This window comes from Pelodiscus sinensis, chromosome 21 (genome assembly GCF_049634645.1).
Source record: "Pelodiscus sinensis isolate JC-2024 chromosome 21, ASM4963464v1, whole genome shotgun sequence".
Taxonomy (NCBI): domain Eukaryota; kingdom Metazoa; phylum Chordata; order Testudines; family Trionychidae; genus Pelodiscus; species Pelodiscus sinensis.
In genome coordinates this window covers 13,793,261-13,806,197 of record NC_134731.1, presented here as the reverse complement: position 1 = coordinate 13,806,197, position 12,937 = coordinate 13,793,261, and the positions used below count along the sequence as shown (strand labels likewise).

Below are 12,937 nucleotides of genomic sequence, written 5' to 3'. Positions count from 1 at the left end.
TAGGCCAGTTAACCAGTTAAACATCTAGTTTAACCAGTTAACATTTTAAATGGGATTTTGCATTGCCATCTTGCACCAGGCCTCCTAATTAGTCACCTTTTTATATCTGCAGAAGATTTGAACACTGAATTAACTCTTTGCCTGCTGCCCCCCTCCCCAGGCACCCTGTACTGTCTATTATGCAGCATTGCTGTGCACTGTTGAATAACTGCTCTGTCCTCCCCACCCCTGGAGGAAGCTATGCTGGAGGGCTGGAGGAGGTGATCTTCTCTGTTTGCAGCTTGCAATGCACAACTGGGATTTATCAGGCTGAAAGGTGTTTGTAGAAACTGGACATCATATGTGAAGGAAGCAGAAGTTTATTACACACAGCGTTGGGTGGAGTGTCATGTCACTTGCTTGAGCTCAGTGAACACTAAACTACCAAACAATAGGTTACAACTAGTTATACAGGATGCTCAATAGGCAGATGAAAGTGATGGGGGAGGGGAAAAGATCCCGGACCCCCTGGATAGATGCTAATAGTAAGGCAAGATAAGAGCAATAATATAAAGGTACATAGTGTTTCCAGTAAAACAAGTATTTAAACAAAGCAGACATCAATTATCAATTATCAGTTAAGTGGGGATTAAAGCAGAGACATTAGGGGTGCGTCTAGACTGGCAAGTTCTTCCGCAAAAGCGGCTGCTTTTGTGCAAGAACTTGCCAGCTGTCTACACTGGCCGCTTGATTTTGCGCAAAAGCACTGACGTTCTACTGTCCGAAATCAGTGCTTCTTGCGCAAATGCTTTGACGTTCCTGTTCGGGCAAAAGCCCTTTTCCAGAAATGTTTTCATGCAAGCGGGCCAGTGTAGACAGCTAAAAACTGTTTTGCGCAAAAAAGCCCCAATGGCGAAAATGGCAATCAGGGCTTTCTTGCACAAAACTGCAACAGAAAAACTTCCGTTACAAGCATTTGCAGAAAATCATGCCAGTCTAGACGTAGCCTAGGAGTACTTGACAATGGCACAGTTGTGCCTAGCAGCATTGAATGTGTCATGTCCTGTCTTCCACCCTGGGCTAGGTGTGTGTGTGTGTGTGGGGGGGGGGGGGTAGTCATTAAGTACTGTGTGTGTGTGTGCTAGTCCCAAACTCCAATTTAGAATAGATGTTCTTAACAAAATATCATAGCCTGCCTCAGAATTTTTCATCCTACAAACACGTAAGACCACAACCATCTTCATCTTCCCCAAACATCCTCTATGCAGAGACCAGTAGTGCTGCAGACAAGAGTCGCATCTGACCTGTGCTTGAGATACAAGGGATGTGGGGAACATTTTGTGTTATTTATCTCCACTGTGTGGGCTTTTGAAATGGAGCAAGGCAGGGGACAAAGAGTGACACTTAAATCTTGCAGTGGGAACAGTAAGCCACAAATTAAAATTACATATTCGCAACAAAGTGTGAGGATGCTGTAACTTCTTAGCAATCCAAAACCACAAATGTGGTTTAGTGGTTGACAGTGACATAACCCAGTGGTAGGTTTATATGCACTTTGAGGAATACAGTGATCTCAGTTTAACCACAAGCAGCACCTCTGGACCTCCTCAAGTATTTGCTCCCGGAGTGAGTTAGGCACATGGATCACACTGAAATTCAATGGGCATCCTTAGGCTGCCCTTTGAAAATCCCAGCCACAGTTGTTACTGCTTGTACCCTGGGCCAGTACTCTCTCTCCTCAGACAGAGTTCCCACTGGCTTCATAAGAGCTTTGTTTGCATGAGAACAGCTGGATTTGTTGTTCAGAATGAGTTTTAATCCACATGTCTATTTTACATTATAATGAACTGAAAAGGGGGGAGGGGGGGAATGATCCCATTTTAACATCATCTTCCACTGCTGATGAAGTTTGGAATCAAAATGTCCAAATAAATCTGTGAGTCTCTAAGGTGCCACAGGACTCCTCGTTGTTTTTGCGGGTACAGACTAACACAGCTTCCCCTCTGAAGCTAGGTCTACAGTGCCGCTTTTCCTGATGCTTTTGTCGGAAGAGGCTATTCCGACATTTATCCTGTCTAGACTGGGCCAAATGTCAGAAAACAACCCTCTTTAGGAAGCCCCCTTCTTCCTCATGGAACAAGGAATACAGAAGCTTCCGAAAGAGCATCTTTGCTCTTCCACTAAAAAAGTAGAAGAGTAAACATGTCCCCTGAATGAGGAACAGTTTTTCCGGGATACCTCCAGTATCCTGGAAAAACTGTTTAATCTAGATGTAGCCTAATACATACACAGTACAGTATGTGCTATAATACCAGGGCTTAATGCACAGCAAACACATGCATAGAATCAGTCTATTTACATCACTGCAGAGGAAAATAATTCATGTCCAAAAGACTCATTCTTAAGCCATTTTCCCACTAGATATGTTTCTAATTGTATCCTCCTTTTGGAAAGGAAGGTGAATTGCGGTGGGAAGCTAGCTCTTCACCCCTCAACTCCAAACTACATTTTGCACCGCTGCTCTCTTTGCTAAACTCAGTGCTGACATCTGGTGATGCTGCACAGCACAGCAACACCCTCTGTCTCGCACCTGGCTCATGCAATGACTTGAGCCACAAATGTTTGGGATGGAAAAGCCCCTTGCCCATGCAGGGAATAGGCTGTGAAGAAATGTCCTAGGGCAGTGGTCACCAACCAGTTTATCAGGTTCTTCTGGTAGATCTTGGAGCCTCTGACAGGTGATCCTGACTGGTTTGGCCAGGAAGCTATCAATGGGCACTTCAGCTGCCCCTCCCCCTACTGCTGCATACCTCCTGCCCTTTGTCTTGGAGCTGTCCTCCCCACCCCCATCCCTCCACCCCTGTTTGCTGTGCAGGGCAGGAAAGGACGAGAAGAGGGCACTGATGTCAGGGTGCCCCCTTTCCCACCCTGTATTCTATCTCCACAGAATGGAAGGGGGAGGGAGTTTGCTAGCTGCTTTTGGGAGTGGTGCAGGGCCAGAGCAGGGGTGATGTGAGCCTGCCTTAGACCCACTGCATCACCTGTGGTAAGCAGTGTCCAACTGGAGCCTGCATTCTGAACCCCTGCCCCAGTCATTAACCCCCTCCTACACCCCAAGCTCCTCCCCCAGCTCAGCTCAGAGCTCCTCATACTCCATATCCCTTAACCCAAGACCAGAGCCTGCACCACAATCCTCTGCCCCTGCCTGATGAAAAGGAGGAAGGATGGGGGAGGGAGAGAGGATTGAGTGAGCAGGGGCAGGGCCTTGGAGAAGGAGCACAAAGGAGACGGAACAAGGGTATTTGGGTTTAAGGTAGCTCCTGGATGCACTTAAATTCAAAAAAGTGATCTCGTGCTTAAAAAGATTGGAGACCACTGGTCTAGTGTTTTCTGTGCTCTGATTTTTAAAAAGTCCAAAGCGATGGAGCGTCCGCTGCTTCCTATCAGGAGACTATCCTGTAGTGTAATTCATTTCTGTCCAGAAAGCTGCTTAAATGTTTCCTTTAATATCCAATCCCTTACAGAAAAACCCCCACATGCAGTGTTTCAAACTTCTCTCTGTCCCTTTGTGTTCCTTGGCTTCAGATTTCTGCACACTGATTTTTTCTCCTAGAGGGAATTTTCTCTACAGGAAAGAGGCAGGGAACCTGCCTCTGCGTTGCTCCAATCAGCCTTTGAGTGCGACAGCTCTATTTCTATTTGAGACAGGCCAGTCTGACCTACAGAAAGCTTCCCAGCCTGAAGCAAATACTTACCAGTAGCCACACACCACACCTTAGATACAGTCACCTAGGAACCTACCCTTGCAACAAACCTTATTGCCAACTCTGGCCAAGCAACACCATCACAAGACCTAACCAAATAAGCCTTACCATCAGGGACTCATACACCTGCACATCCACTACTGTGATGTGTGCCATCAAGTGCCAGCAATGCCCCTATGCCATATATATTGGCCAAGCTGACAAAAGAGAAATTGACCCAAGTCAGACGTCAGGAATGGTAACAAACAGAGATACCTGTCGAGCAGGGGTCTCCAACCTTTTTAAGCAGGAGATCACTTTTTTAATTTAAGCGCAATCCAAGAGCTACCTCAAACCCAAATACCTTTGCCCCGCCTCCTTTCTACCCCTTCTCCGAGACCCTGCCCCTGCTCTCTCCATTCTCCCTCCCTCCCCCATCCTCCCTCCTTTTCACCAGGCAGGGGCAATGAGTGGGGGTGCTGGCTCTGGTCTTGGATGAAGGGATTTGGAGCGTGAGAGAGGCTCTGAGCTGACCTTGGGGCCGACAGTTGGGATGTAGGAGGGGTTCTAGGTGCAGGCTCTGGGTGGCTGTTTGGGTGCAGGGGTGCTTGGGGCAGGAGCCTGGGGTGCAGGAGGGAGTTCATGACTGGGGCAGGGTTTCAGGATGTGGGCTCTGACTGGGCCCTGCTTACCTTAGGTGGCTGCTGGGTGGTAGTGCAGTGAGGCTGGGGCAGGCTCCCTGTCCTGGCCCTGCATCACTCCCCAAAGCAGCCAGCACTCTCCATCCCAAGTCCCAATATGCCCCCTCTCTGCTCTGTGGTGATAGGACACAGGGTGGGAGAGGGGACACCTTGACATCAGCGCCTCTCTCCTCCCTTCCCTGCCCTGCACAGAAAGCAGGAGGCTCCTGGGGTGGGGGAGGCAGCTCCAAGGCAAAGGTAAGGAGTGGTGAGGCAGTGCAGGGGAGGGGCAGCTGAAGTGCCAGCACTTAATAGCTTCTTGGCCAAACCAGTCAAGATCACCTCTCAGAGGCTCCAAGATCTACCAGTAGATCCCGATCGACTGGCTGGTGACCCCTGCTGTAGAGGAACATTTTAACCTACCTCACTACTTTTAAATCCATTATTGAATGTCCATACTTCTACAAAGGAATTATACCACTCAATTACAGAGGGAGAATGCTGAACTAGAATTCATTTAGAAATCTGACTGTGAACCTGGGCTTGAATCAAGATATTAACTGGTTACGGCACTACAAAGGCAATTTATCCTGCCTTTGACACTAGCATTTTCAAATCAAAAACTATGAACGGGACACATCCAGCTTACTTAATTAGCTTCATTAACACAGGTCCTACAATTGACAGGTAACTGCTTTTGCAAATAGATACATAGATAGATATCCTGGATTCTGTAATTTCCACTCCAACTCATCTGAAAAAGTGGGTTTTATCCACAAAAGTTCATGATCTTATATATTCGATAGTCTCTAAGGGTGTGTCTAGACTACTGAGTTTTGTCGACAAAAGTGGACTTTTGTCGACAAAACTATACCAGCGTCTACACTACCGCTGAGTTGAGGGGTTTCCCTCTGATTCACAGACTATTTCTCCCTATCTCCCTGGCAGCCAGCTTCGTTCTCATTCAGAGGGGTCACTCAATCAAAAAGCACCCTCCTTCCACAAAAGCATGCCTCTCTCTTTCCCTAAGCCTCCTTGAGTCCCTCTGGGTTTTTAATTGTCCTGATTCAAAGGAAATTCCATTCCTTCAAACCCCTTCTGCAGAGAAGATGGAAAACATTTCATCTAGCACATAGATAAAATATTCTTTATTCTTCCCAGGGAAGAGCTAATCAAGGGCTGATCATCTTTAATGACCAGCCTATTTATAGACAGATGCCCAAGGCCACTGACGCGGAAGGTGGTAAAGTGTAGTTTCTGTTAGGCCTGATGATTTAAAAGGGCCTGAGCCTCCGGGCTGCTGCTGTTGCTACAGCAATAGCAGGAGCTCTGGCCTTTAAAATTGCATTGGAGCCCTTTGGGGCATGGTCCAGGTGGCAATGAGGGCTGAGTGAGGGAGAGCCCTTTCCTTCCCAAGGTCTCACCCCCGAACTGAAGTAAGTTGTACATAGATTCTCCAAATCATCACACATGAGGTTTGCAGTTCCCAGGTCCAAAGCTGTGCAGGAAGTCCTACTTTCTGCCTTTTATGTCCTGCAGCCAGGCCTTAGATTCTCTTTTCACACTGAACCCCCAAGGAACAAATTTATCCCTCCCATTTGCCTTCCCAGTGTGCAACACTGCCCAGCTGGCTGCACTGCTCCCACTTGCAATGCATCCCAGCCAGTGCCCATGACATCACAAAGGCTACCTCTTGCTCCCTGACAATGGCTGACCTCCCTAGGGTGGGGGAACAAGGAGGGTGATCATTGAACCCTGCAGGGAGCAAGGCTGGGGTCTGGATGCCTCCTAAACAGAACAGGTAACTTACCTCTTCTTGCATCCCAAGTGTTTCTTGTTTCTTTCTTTCATCACTCCCCACCCAATCCTCCTGCCTCTCACAACCACGCCTGGAGCTAGCCCAGGTCCAAAAAGATTTTGAAAATCTTCAGCAGTTTTTAGAGGGTCAGCTGAAATGGGTTGGGATGTTCGCTCAGAAGAGCTAAGAGCAGCAGAGTCTGACAGTTCTTTTAGGTCGGGGTGGGAACCTCCTCGCACTGGCCACATGCAGTTCATCAGGCTTAGTGGCGGGTGGGCTGCCAGATGGTTTGTTTACCCAAATAACTGCAGGCATGGCCGGTTGCAGCTCTCACTGGCCGTGGTTCACCATTCCCGGCCAAAGGGAGCTGCAGTAAGGAATGGCCCGGCCTGCACTGCTTTCTGTAGTCCCCATGGTCTGGGAATGGCAAACCAAGGCTACTCAGAGCTGTGAGTGGCCACGCCTGCAGACACACAGGTAAACAAACTGTCTGGCAGCCCGCCAGTGGCTAACTGGGATAAAGCACATTGGGCCAGTGCCCAGAGGTTCCCTTCCGCTGATTCAGACAGTGAGTGCTGTTAATCTTTGCAGTGCAAAGGAAATCAACTCTTTGAACCTCTCCTGCATGGTCGCATATGCGCACCGCTTTGAGGGAACTCTGATTGACATGGAAATCTCTATATCATGCAGATGTGATCACCTCATCTCAAAAATGATATCTTGGCAATGGAAAAAGTTCCAGAAAGGGCAACAAACATGATTGGGGTAGGGAACAACTGCCGTATGTGGAGGGATTAATAAAACTGGGACCTTTCATCTTAGAAAGGAGAAGCATAAGGGGAGATATGATCGAGGTCTATAATATCACGGACCAGTGTGGAGAAAGTAAATAAGGAAAAGGTATTTACTTGTTCCCATAACAGAAGGACTAGGCATTGCCAAAATAAATTAATAGGTAGCAGGTTTAAAACAAACACAACACAGTCAACCTGCGGAACTCCTTGCCAGAGGATATTGTAAAGGCCAGGACTTTAACAGAGTTCAAAAAAGGGATAGATAAATTAATGGAGGACAGGTCCATCAATGACTATTAGCCAGGGTGGGCAGGAATGGTGTCCCTAGCCACTGTTTGTCAGAAGTTGGGAATGGGTGACAGAGTATGGATCGTTTGATGATTACTTGTTCTGTTCATTTCCTCTGGGACACCTGGTATTGGCCACTGTTGGAAGACAGGATACTGGGCTGGATGGATCTTTGGTCTGATGCAGTATGGACATTCTTATGTTCTTAATATACCGTTTAACATTTAAGTTTTATTGAGGCCAAGGAATTCAAGTTGTACCCTTTGCAATTGGTGTGACTGTACTCTTCTCATTGCTTTTCTCTTTTGAATTCAGTTAGATCACAGGTTAGACCCAAGAGCTCATGTGGTCACCAGCATTTGGATGTTAAAGAAGCAAAGGATGGATGGTTGCTTTTGAATGTAAAGAGGCAGGAGTTTTGCAATTCACTTGGAAGTTTTTGATCTGTCCGGTAACATTAAACAAACTAGCCACAGCCTTCCTGATCTGGTCAGCTAAGCTTTGGTTTTGCATCCAATAGGAACTGTTTGTCTCCTAGATGGAGGATGACAGCAAACCCGAGCAGAGTTGCTGGGCCTATTTGCCCAGCGTTTGCCTGAGCCATGTGTTCTGGTGGCTAGATGACAGGGACAGATCTCGGGCTGCCCTCGTCTGTAAGAGATGGAATCAAGCCATGTACTCAGGCTCTCTCTGGAGAACCAGAACCATCACCTTCAGTGGGCGGCCGTCCAGGTCAAACACATCCGAGTTTGAATCTGCGCTGTGGTACGTCAAGAGATTCGGCAAGTACTTGGAACAGCTAGAGATCAAGTTCCTGAATCCTTACAATGCTGTCTTGACCCGAAAATTTCAAGTGACCATGAGGGGGCTTCTCTCACGCTTGGGTAAATGTAACAGCCGTCTGGTGTCTCTGTCTATTCAGCACCTGGAATTGGACCGCTTGGTCTGGAGAAACATAATTAGGAATCAGTTTATCAAGAACTTAATTCTTTTTCTCAAAAGAATGGGGACACACCTTGTTCATCTCAGCTTGAAAGGAGCCAGAGTGACGCTGGAAGAAGGCTGTGAGCTTTTGAACTCTTTGAGCTATTTGAAAACCAGAAGTTTTGCCTCTGAAATCAACATAGAAGACTTCTTCAGCCACCATCTTTCCATCTACAGCAGCCCCTTGTTCCTCCAGACTATGTCCATGTTCCGCAACCTGGTCACCCTGACTCTTAATTACAACTGCATCTCCGATGAATTGCTGGACATCCTGTGTGAGCACAACGCCCATTCTCTCTGGACAATAAACATCAAGTGCCACATCCATGACCCGCACGGGCAGGTGATTTGGGGGATGTCCTGGGCCAACCTAGCCAAGAGGGCACCCAACCTGAAAGTGAACTTCTTCTTTGAAAGAGTCATGAAGCACGACAGTCTAGCCAGAATACTCTTAGCGGAGATCCCGCTCAGGAGCATCAGTCTACGGAGCTGCTATTTCAGTGACCCGGATTGGTCGATGAGGCCGACCCTCACCAATCTCTTACCAGCTTACAATCACATTCTGCAGGTATGGTGAGTCAGCAACATGTTACTGTTTTGTCACTAATCTCACCATGGCTCCATGAGCGTGGTACCAAACGGTTGGTGTAAAAGTGAAATCCTGACCCATAAGGTCACTAGAGCAATTTTTTCCACAAGAGATATGGGTACTAGCTTCCCAACTAAAGTCCAAATTAGCTAATTACATTTTGCCTATCTAAATTCCTCCATCAGCTTCAGTTGGACACATTATTTCTACTTCTTCTTAAGTATTAGCTTTACAGAGCTAGTACCTAGGGATCCCAACTGGGCCCACTCAACCATGTGCTGTACACACACAAAGAAATGATGGTCCCCTCCACAAAAAGATTACTTCCTCTCCATAAACTGCTGCGCCTCCTTCAACAGTTGCAACCTTGTACCACAGATGTGGCTGTGTGTTAGTGGAGGACTGAAGATACAGTGTTCCTTTCAAACAATTGGTACACAAGATGGTAAGGTGCTTTGAGATCTTCCCAGACATAAGTATATGCATTGGTGTAAATTATTACTTTGTAGTGTTGCGTTTACTATACTAGGCTTAATATGTAAAACAATGTATAGGAAAAGAAAAAATGATACATAGTATGTCCCTTGCCAGACATATTTTGCGGCTAACAACTGAAAAGGTCATTTGCATCTGTGATTGGTGATTTCTGTTAACTTTCTCTAGTACCTCAATCACTGTTACAGCATAGTGTTCCTTTAATCTACATTGGCTCCTTTGAATTATAATTATTCCCTTTCACAAATGTGTTGGGGGATCAAAATAAACTCTTCAGACTTGGTCTCTGGAAATACATATAAGAACCTCATAGACTGATCTATGACAGGGACTCTGAGCATTAGTTAATGCATCTTGTGTCACTGTGGCTATGTCTAGACTGAAAGCTTCTTGCATAAGAAGCTTTTATTGGAAGAGATTTTCTGCAAAAACTTTTTGTTCAAGAGCATGTCCACACTGCAAAAGCGCATCAAAAAAACAATGGGCTTTTGCGAAACAGAGCATCCAGACTGCAGACACTCTCTCGAAAGTAAGCACTGATTAGTATGCACAGAATGACCACCAGGGCACCTGTGCTTTTTCTTCTTTTTGCGCAAACCCTCCCTCTTCCCCATCCACACACATCTTTTTGCAAAAGAACTCTTTCGCAAAAAGGCTTCTTCCTTGTAGAAAGAGGAATATCACAAAAAACCCTCTGTTCTTTTGATTCTCTTGCGCAAAAATGCACTTGAGTTGTGGACACTTCATGAGTTTTTTGCAGAAAAATAGCTGTTTTTCCCACAAAAACTCTGTAGTGTAGACATAGCCTATAAGGCCTTCCACAAAGAACTTCCAATATCAGCAATGGGCGTTCTAGGCTAGTGAGTCCTTCATCTCAATGAGCCACAAGATGGTCTCCTAAGATAGAGTCCTTTTGCTAACTGCGGTTGGGTACTTAGAATTTGTAGGATGTGCTGATTGGACTGTAGCAGTGCTGTGATTGGATGCAGAGGGAGCGCACGGCTCTCACAGTGAATGTTATGTGCAATCAGCACACACTTCACTTTACATGCCCTGGCTTTACATGTGTATCACATGCATAATGCTGGTACGAAAAAAATGACAGATGGAAACTAGCAGAACCTGGCAACCATGTGCATGAGCAATGGTAAACAAAATGTCTTGCAGGCCTCAAGCTGCCACATACATAACATACAATGATTAGCACAATGGAGCTCAATTCTGATTGGATACTTCTGGGTGCTGTTATGCTAGAATTCTAAGTTACATAAGATCTAAAATACAAAAGGTGACCTGCCTGTAAATCAACCTAATCAGCAGCTGAAAGAGAGACTTGCTGATTGAATCCCTTGGCAACGCCATAACAGCATGCCTGACCCACTGAGATAGAAATTTACTATTTGTCTTTCCTAGAAATTAACGCTCGAATTCAACAACAGTCATGAGTCACTGGATGAGGAGCTGTTGCAGCTCGTGTTATCATGCAAGAAGCTGTTCTTCCTCAAAGTTTGGGCCTTCCTCAGTGTTGCATTTGTGGAGAGGCTGCTGCAAAATCAAGCAGAAGGGAAATGTACCTTGCGGACCATGAAGGTAACATCCCGTCTCAAAAGTTGCATCCCATCCAAAGAACCCCAAGTAGAAGCATCGATTTACGAATAGGGTAATGCAGTCCCCTCCTCTGAATGTGGGTTTAAGGGTCCTGGCCACACCTAAGAGGAAAGGATTGTGAGGAAGTGCCAGAACCAAATATGTATTTCCAAGATGTAGGACCATTCAGGAATGTATTTCCCTGGACCCGACCAGGTCCATGAAATCTACTCCAGAATAACACAGCCCTGACCTTACCTCTTTTACAATGGCTGGGGAACCCCATGCAAAGCACACTCCTGCGACAAACTGCAGCCAAGGAAAACAGGGTTCAGACTGGTCTAAATGAACCACGCTACCTGAGAACCAGCAAGGTCCTAGGATGAGCAAAGCTGGTTTGTGCTTTTTCTAGATCCCTCCAGATAGGTGCAGGTCCCAGGAATTTATGGATTCTGGAGAAGTCCTGAGTCTTTCCTTCCACCAGTATGTTCTACTATTGACACACCCCAAAAATGGGTTAGTGAGAGTCTGTTTTCTCTCAGACTCATGAGGCACAACTTTCAGTGGCAGGCCTGGGAGTCTTGCCTAAGCAAAAACAAAGCGAGGTCTTCAGGATTTGACCTCTTATATTAGATGTTTAAAACTAATAAAAGAAAGTTCTTCACACAGCATGTAATCAACCTGTGGAACTCCTTGCCAAAGGAGGCTGTGAAGGCTAGAACTATAAAAGAGTTTAAAGAGAAGCTAGATCAGGAATGTCCAAACTTTTTTCAAAGAGGGCCAGATTTGAATAAGTGAACATGCGTGAGGGCTGTCCCCGCACTCTAAGCCCCAAGGCGGAGGGCCCGCAGGGTCAGAGGCGGGCGGAGAGCGCAGGGCACGCCGGCCTCACAGCGGCCCGGGGGCAGGGCGAACCCGCAGCCGAGCGGGGGAGCGGGGCTGCAGACGTGCCCTACGAGGCAGGCTCTAGGACCGTGGAGGCCATGGGCGGCGGCAGCGGCGCGGCCAGAAGCGGTGCGCTGGGCGTGCCAGTTCAAAAGAGCGCCGGGGAGCCAGGAGAGGGGGAGGAAGCGGGGGCCGTATTAAATCGGAACACGGGCCGCAATTGGCCCACGGGCCGGACTTTGGACATGGCTGAGCTAGATAATTTCATGGAGGTTAGGTCCATAAAAGGCTATTAGTCAGGGGATGTAAATGGTGTCCCTGGCCTCTGTTTGTCAGAGGCTGGAGATGGATGACATGAGACAAATCGATTGATCATTATCTTCGGTCCACCCTCTCTGGGGCACCTGGTGCTGCCCACTGTCGGCAGACAGGCTACTGGGCTAGATGGACCTTTGGTCTGACCCAGTATGGCCATTCTAATGGTCTTATGTTCTTATGTAGATATTAGGCTTATCTAGGAATCTCAGTAGCCACATGGCCATTGGAGCTTAATTTTGGCCAGGTAATGCACTTCTCACCACTATGATTTCGCTTCCTCCACACAGGTGAGGATTTACACAAATCGCTACGAAACCAATGAAGAAGATCGAATGCTGCGAGATATTTTCAGGAGATACCGAGACCTGATTAACTCAGAACTTAATTATTTTGTCATTGCCTACCCAATGATGTGAGAGTTATGTGATCTGTGAGACAAAAAAATAAAATCAGTCCCATCTGGAAATGCCCAAATTCAACCTTTGGAGGAGGAAGTCTCTGGGGGAGTTGAATGTTATGAGCAGTGTTCCTGAACATAAGACCATAAGAACAACCACAGTGGCTCAGAGTAAAGGTCCATCTAGCCCAGCATCCTGTCTGCTGACAGTGTCCAATACCAGATGTCCCAGAGGGAGGGAACACAACACGTAATCTTCACGTGATCCCTCTCCTGTCATCCATTTCTAGACAAACAAAGGCTAACAACACCATTCCTACCATTCCTGGCTAATAGCCATTGATGGAGCTACCCTCCATCAGTCTAGCTAACTCTTTTTTGAGGTGTGTGAAATTCCTAG

At 46.8% G+C, this 12,937-nt stretch overlaps 1 protein-coding gene across 4 annotated transcripts; it reads left to right on the top strand.

Moving 5' to 3' along the window:
* Positions 1-6,110: 6,110 nt before the first annotated feature.
* On the top strand, positions 6,111-12,613 carry FBXO39 (F-box protein 39). Of its 4 annotated transcripts, none has more exons than XM_006130024.3 (4): positions 6,111-6,203; positions 7,598-8,834; positions 10,764-10,940; positions 12,428-12,613. In XM_006130024.3, exons 2-4 carry the CDS (start codon positions 7,821-7,823, stop codon positions 12,554-12,556), a joined length of 1,320 nt encoding a protein of 439 aa, XP_006130086.1. In that variant the 5' UTR covers positions 6,111-6,203; positions 7,598-7,820; the 3' UTR covers positions 12,557-12,613. The 4 variants fall into 4 exon arrangements, with proteins under 4 accessions (XP_006130086.1, XP_025043973.1, XP_075760535.1 ...); XM_025188188.2 differs by having other exon boundaries at positions 10,764-11,010; positions 12,428-12,566; XM_075904420.1 differs by lacking the exon at positions 6,111-6,203 and adding an exon at positions 6,830-6,965.
* Positions 12,614-12,937: the final 324 nt, after the last annotated feature.

Coding starts and splice junctions, on each gene's coding strand:
- FBXO39 (XM_006130024.3), top strand. CDS start 7,821: ATGGAGGATGACAGCAAACCCGAGCAGAGTTGCTGGGCCTATTTGCCC. Junction 8,835..10,763: donor CTTACAATCACATTCTGCAG/GTATGGTGAGTC, acceptor TGTCTTTCCTAG/AAATTAACGCTCGAATTCAA. Junction 10,941..12,427: donor GTACCTTGCGGACCATGAAG/GTAACATCCCGT, acceptor TCCTCCACACAG/GTGAGGATTTACACAAATCG.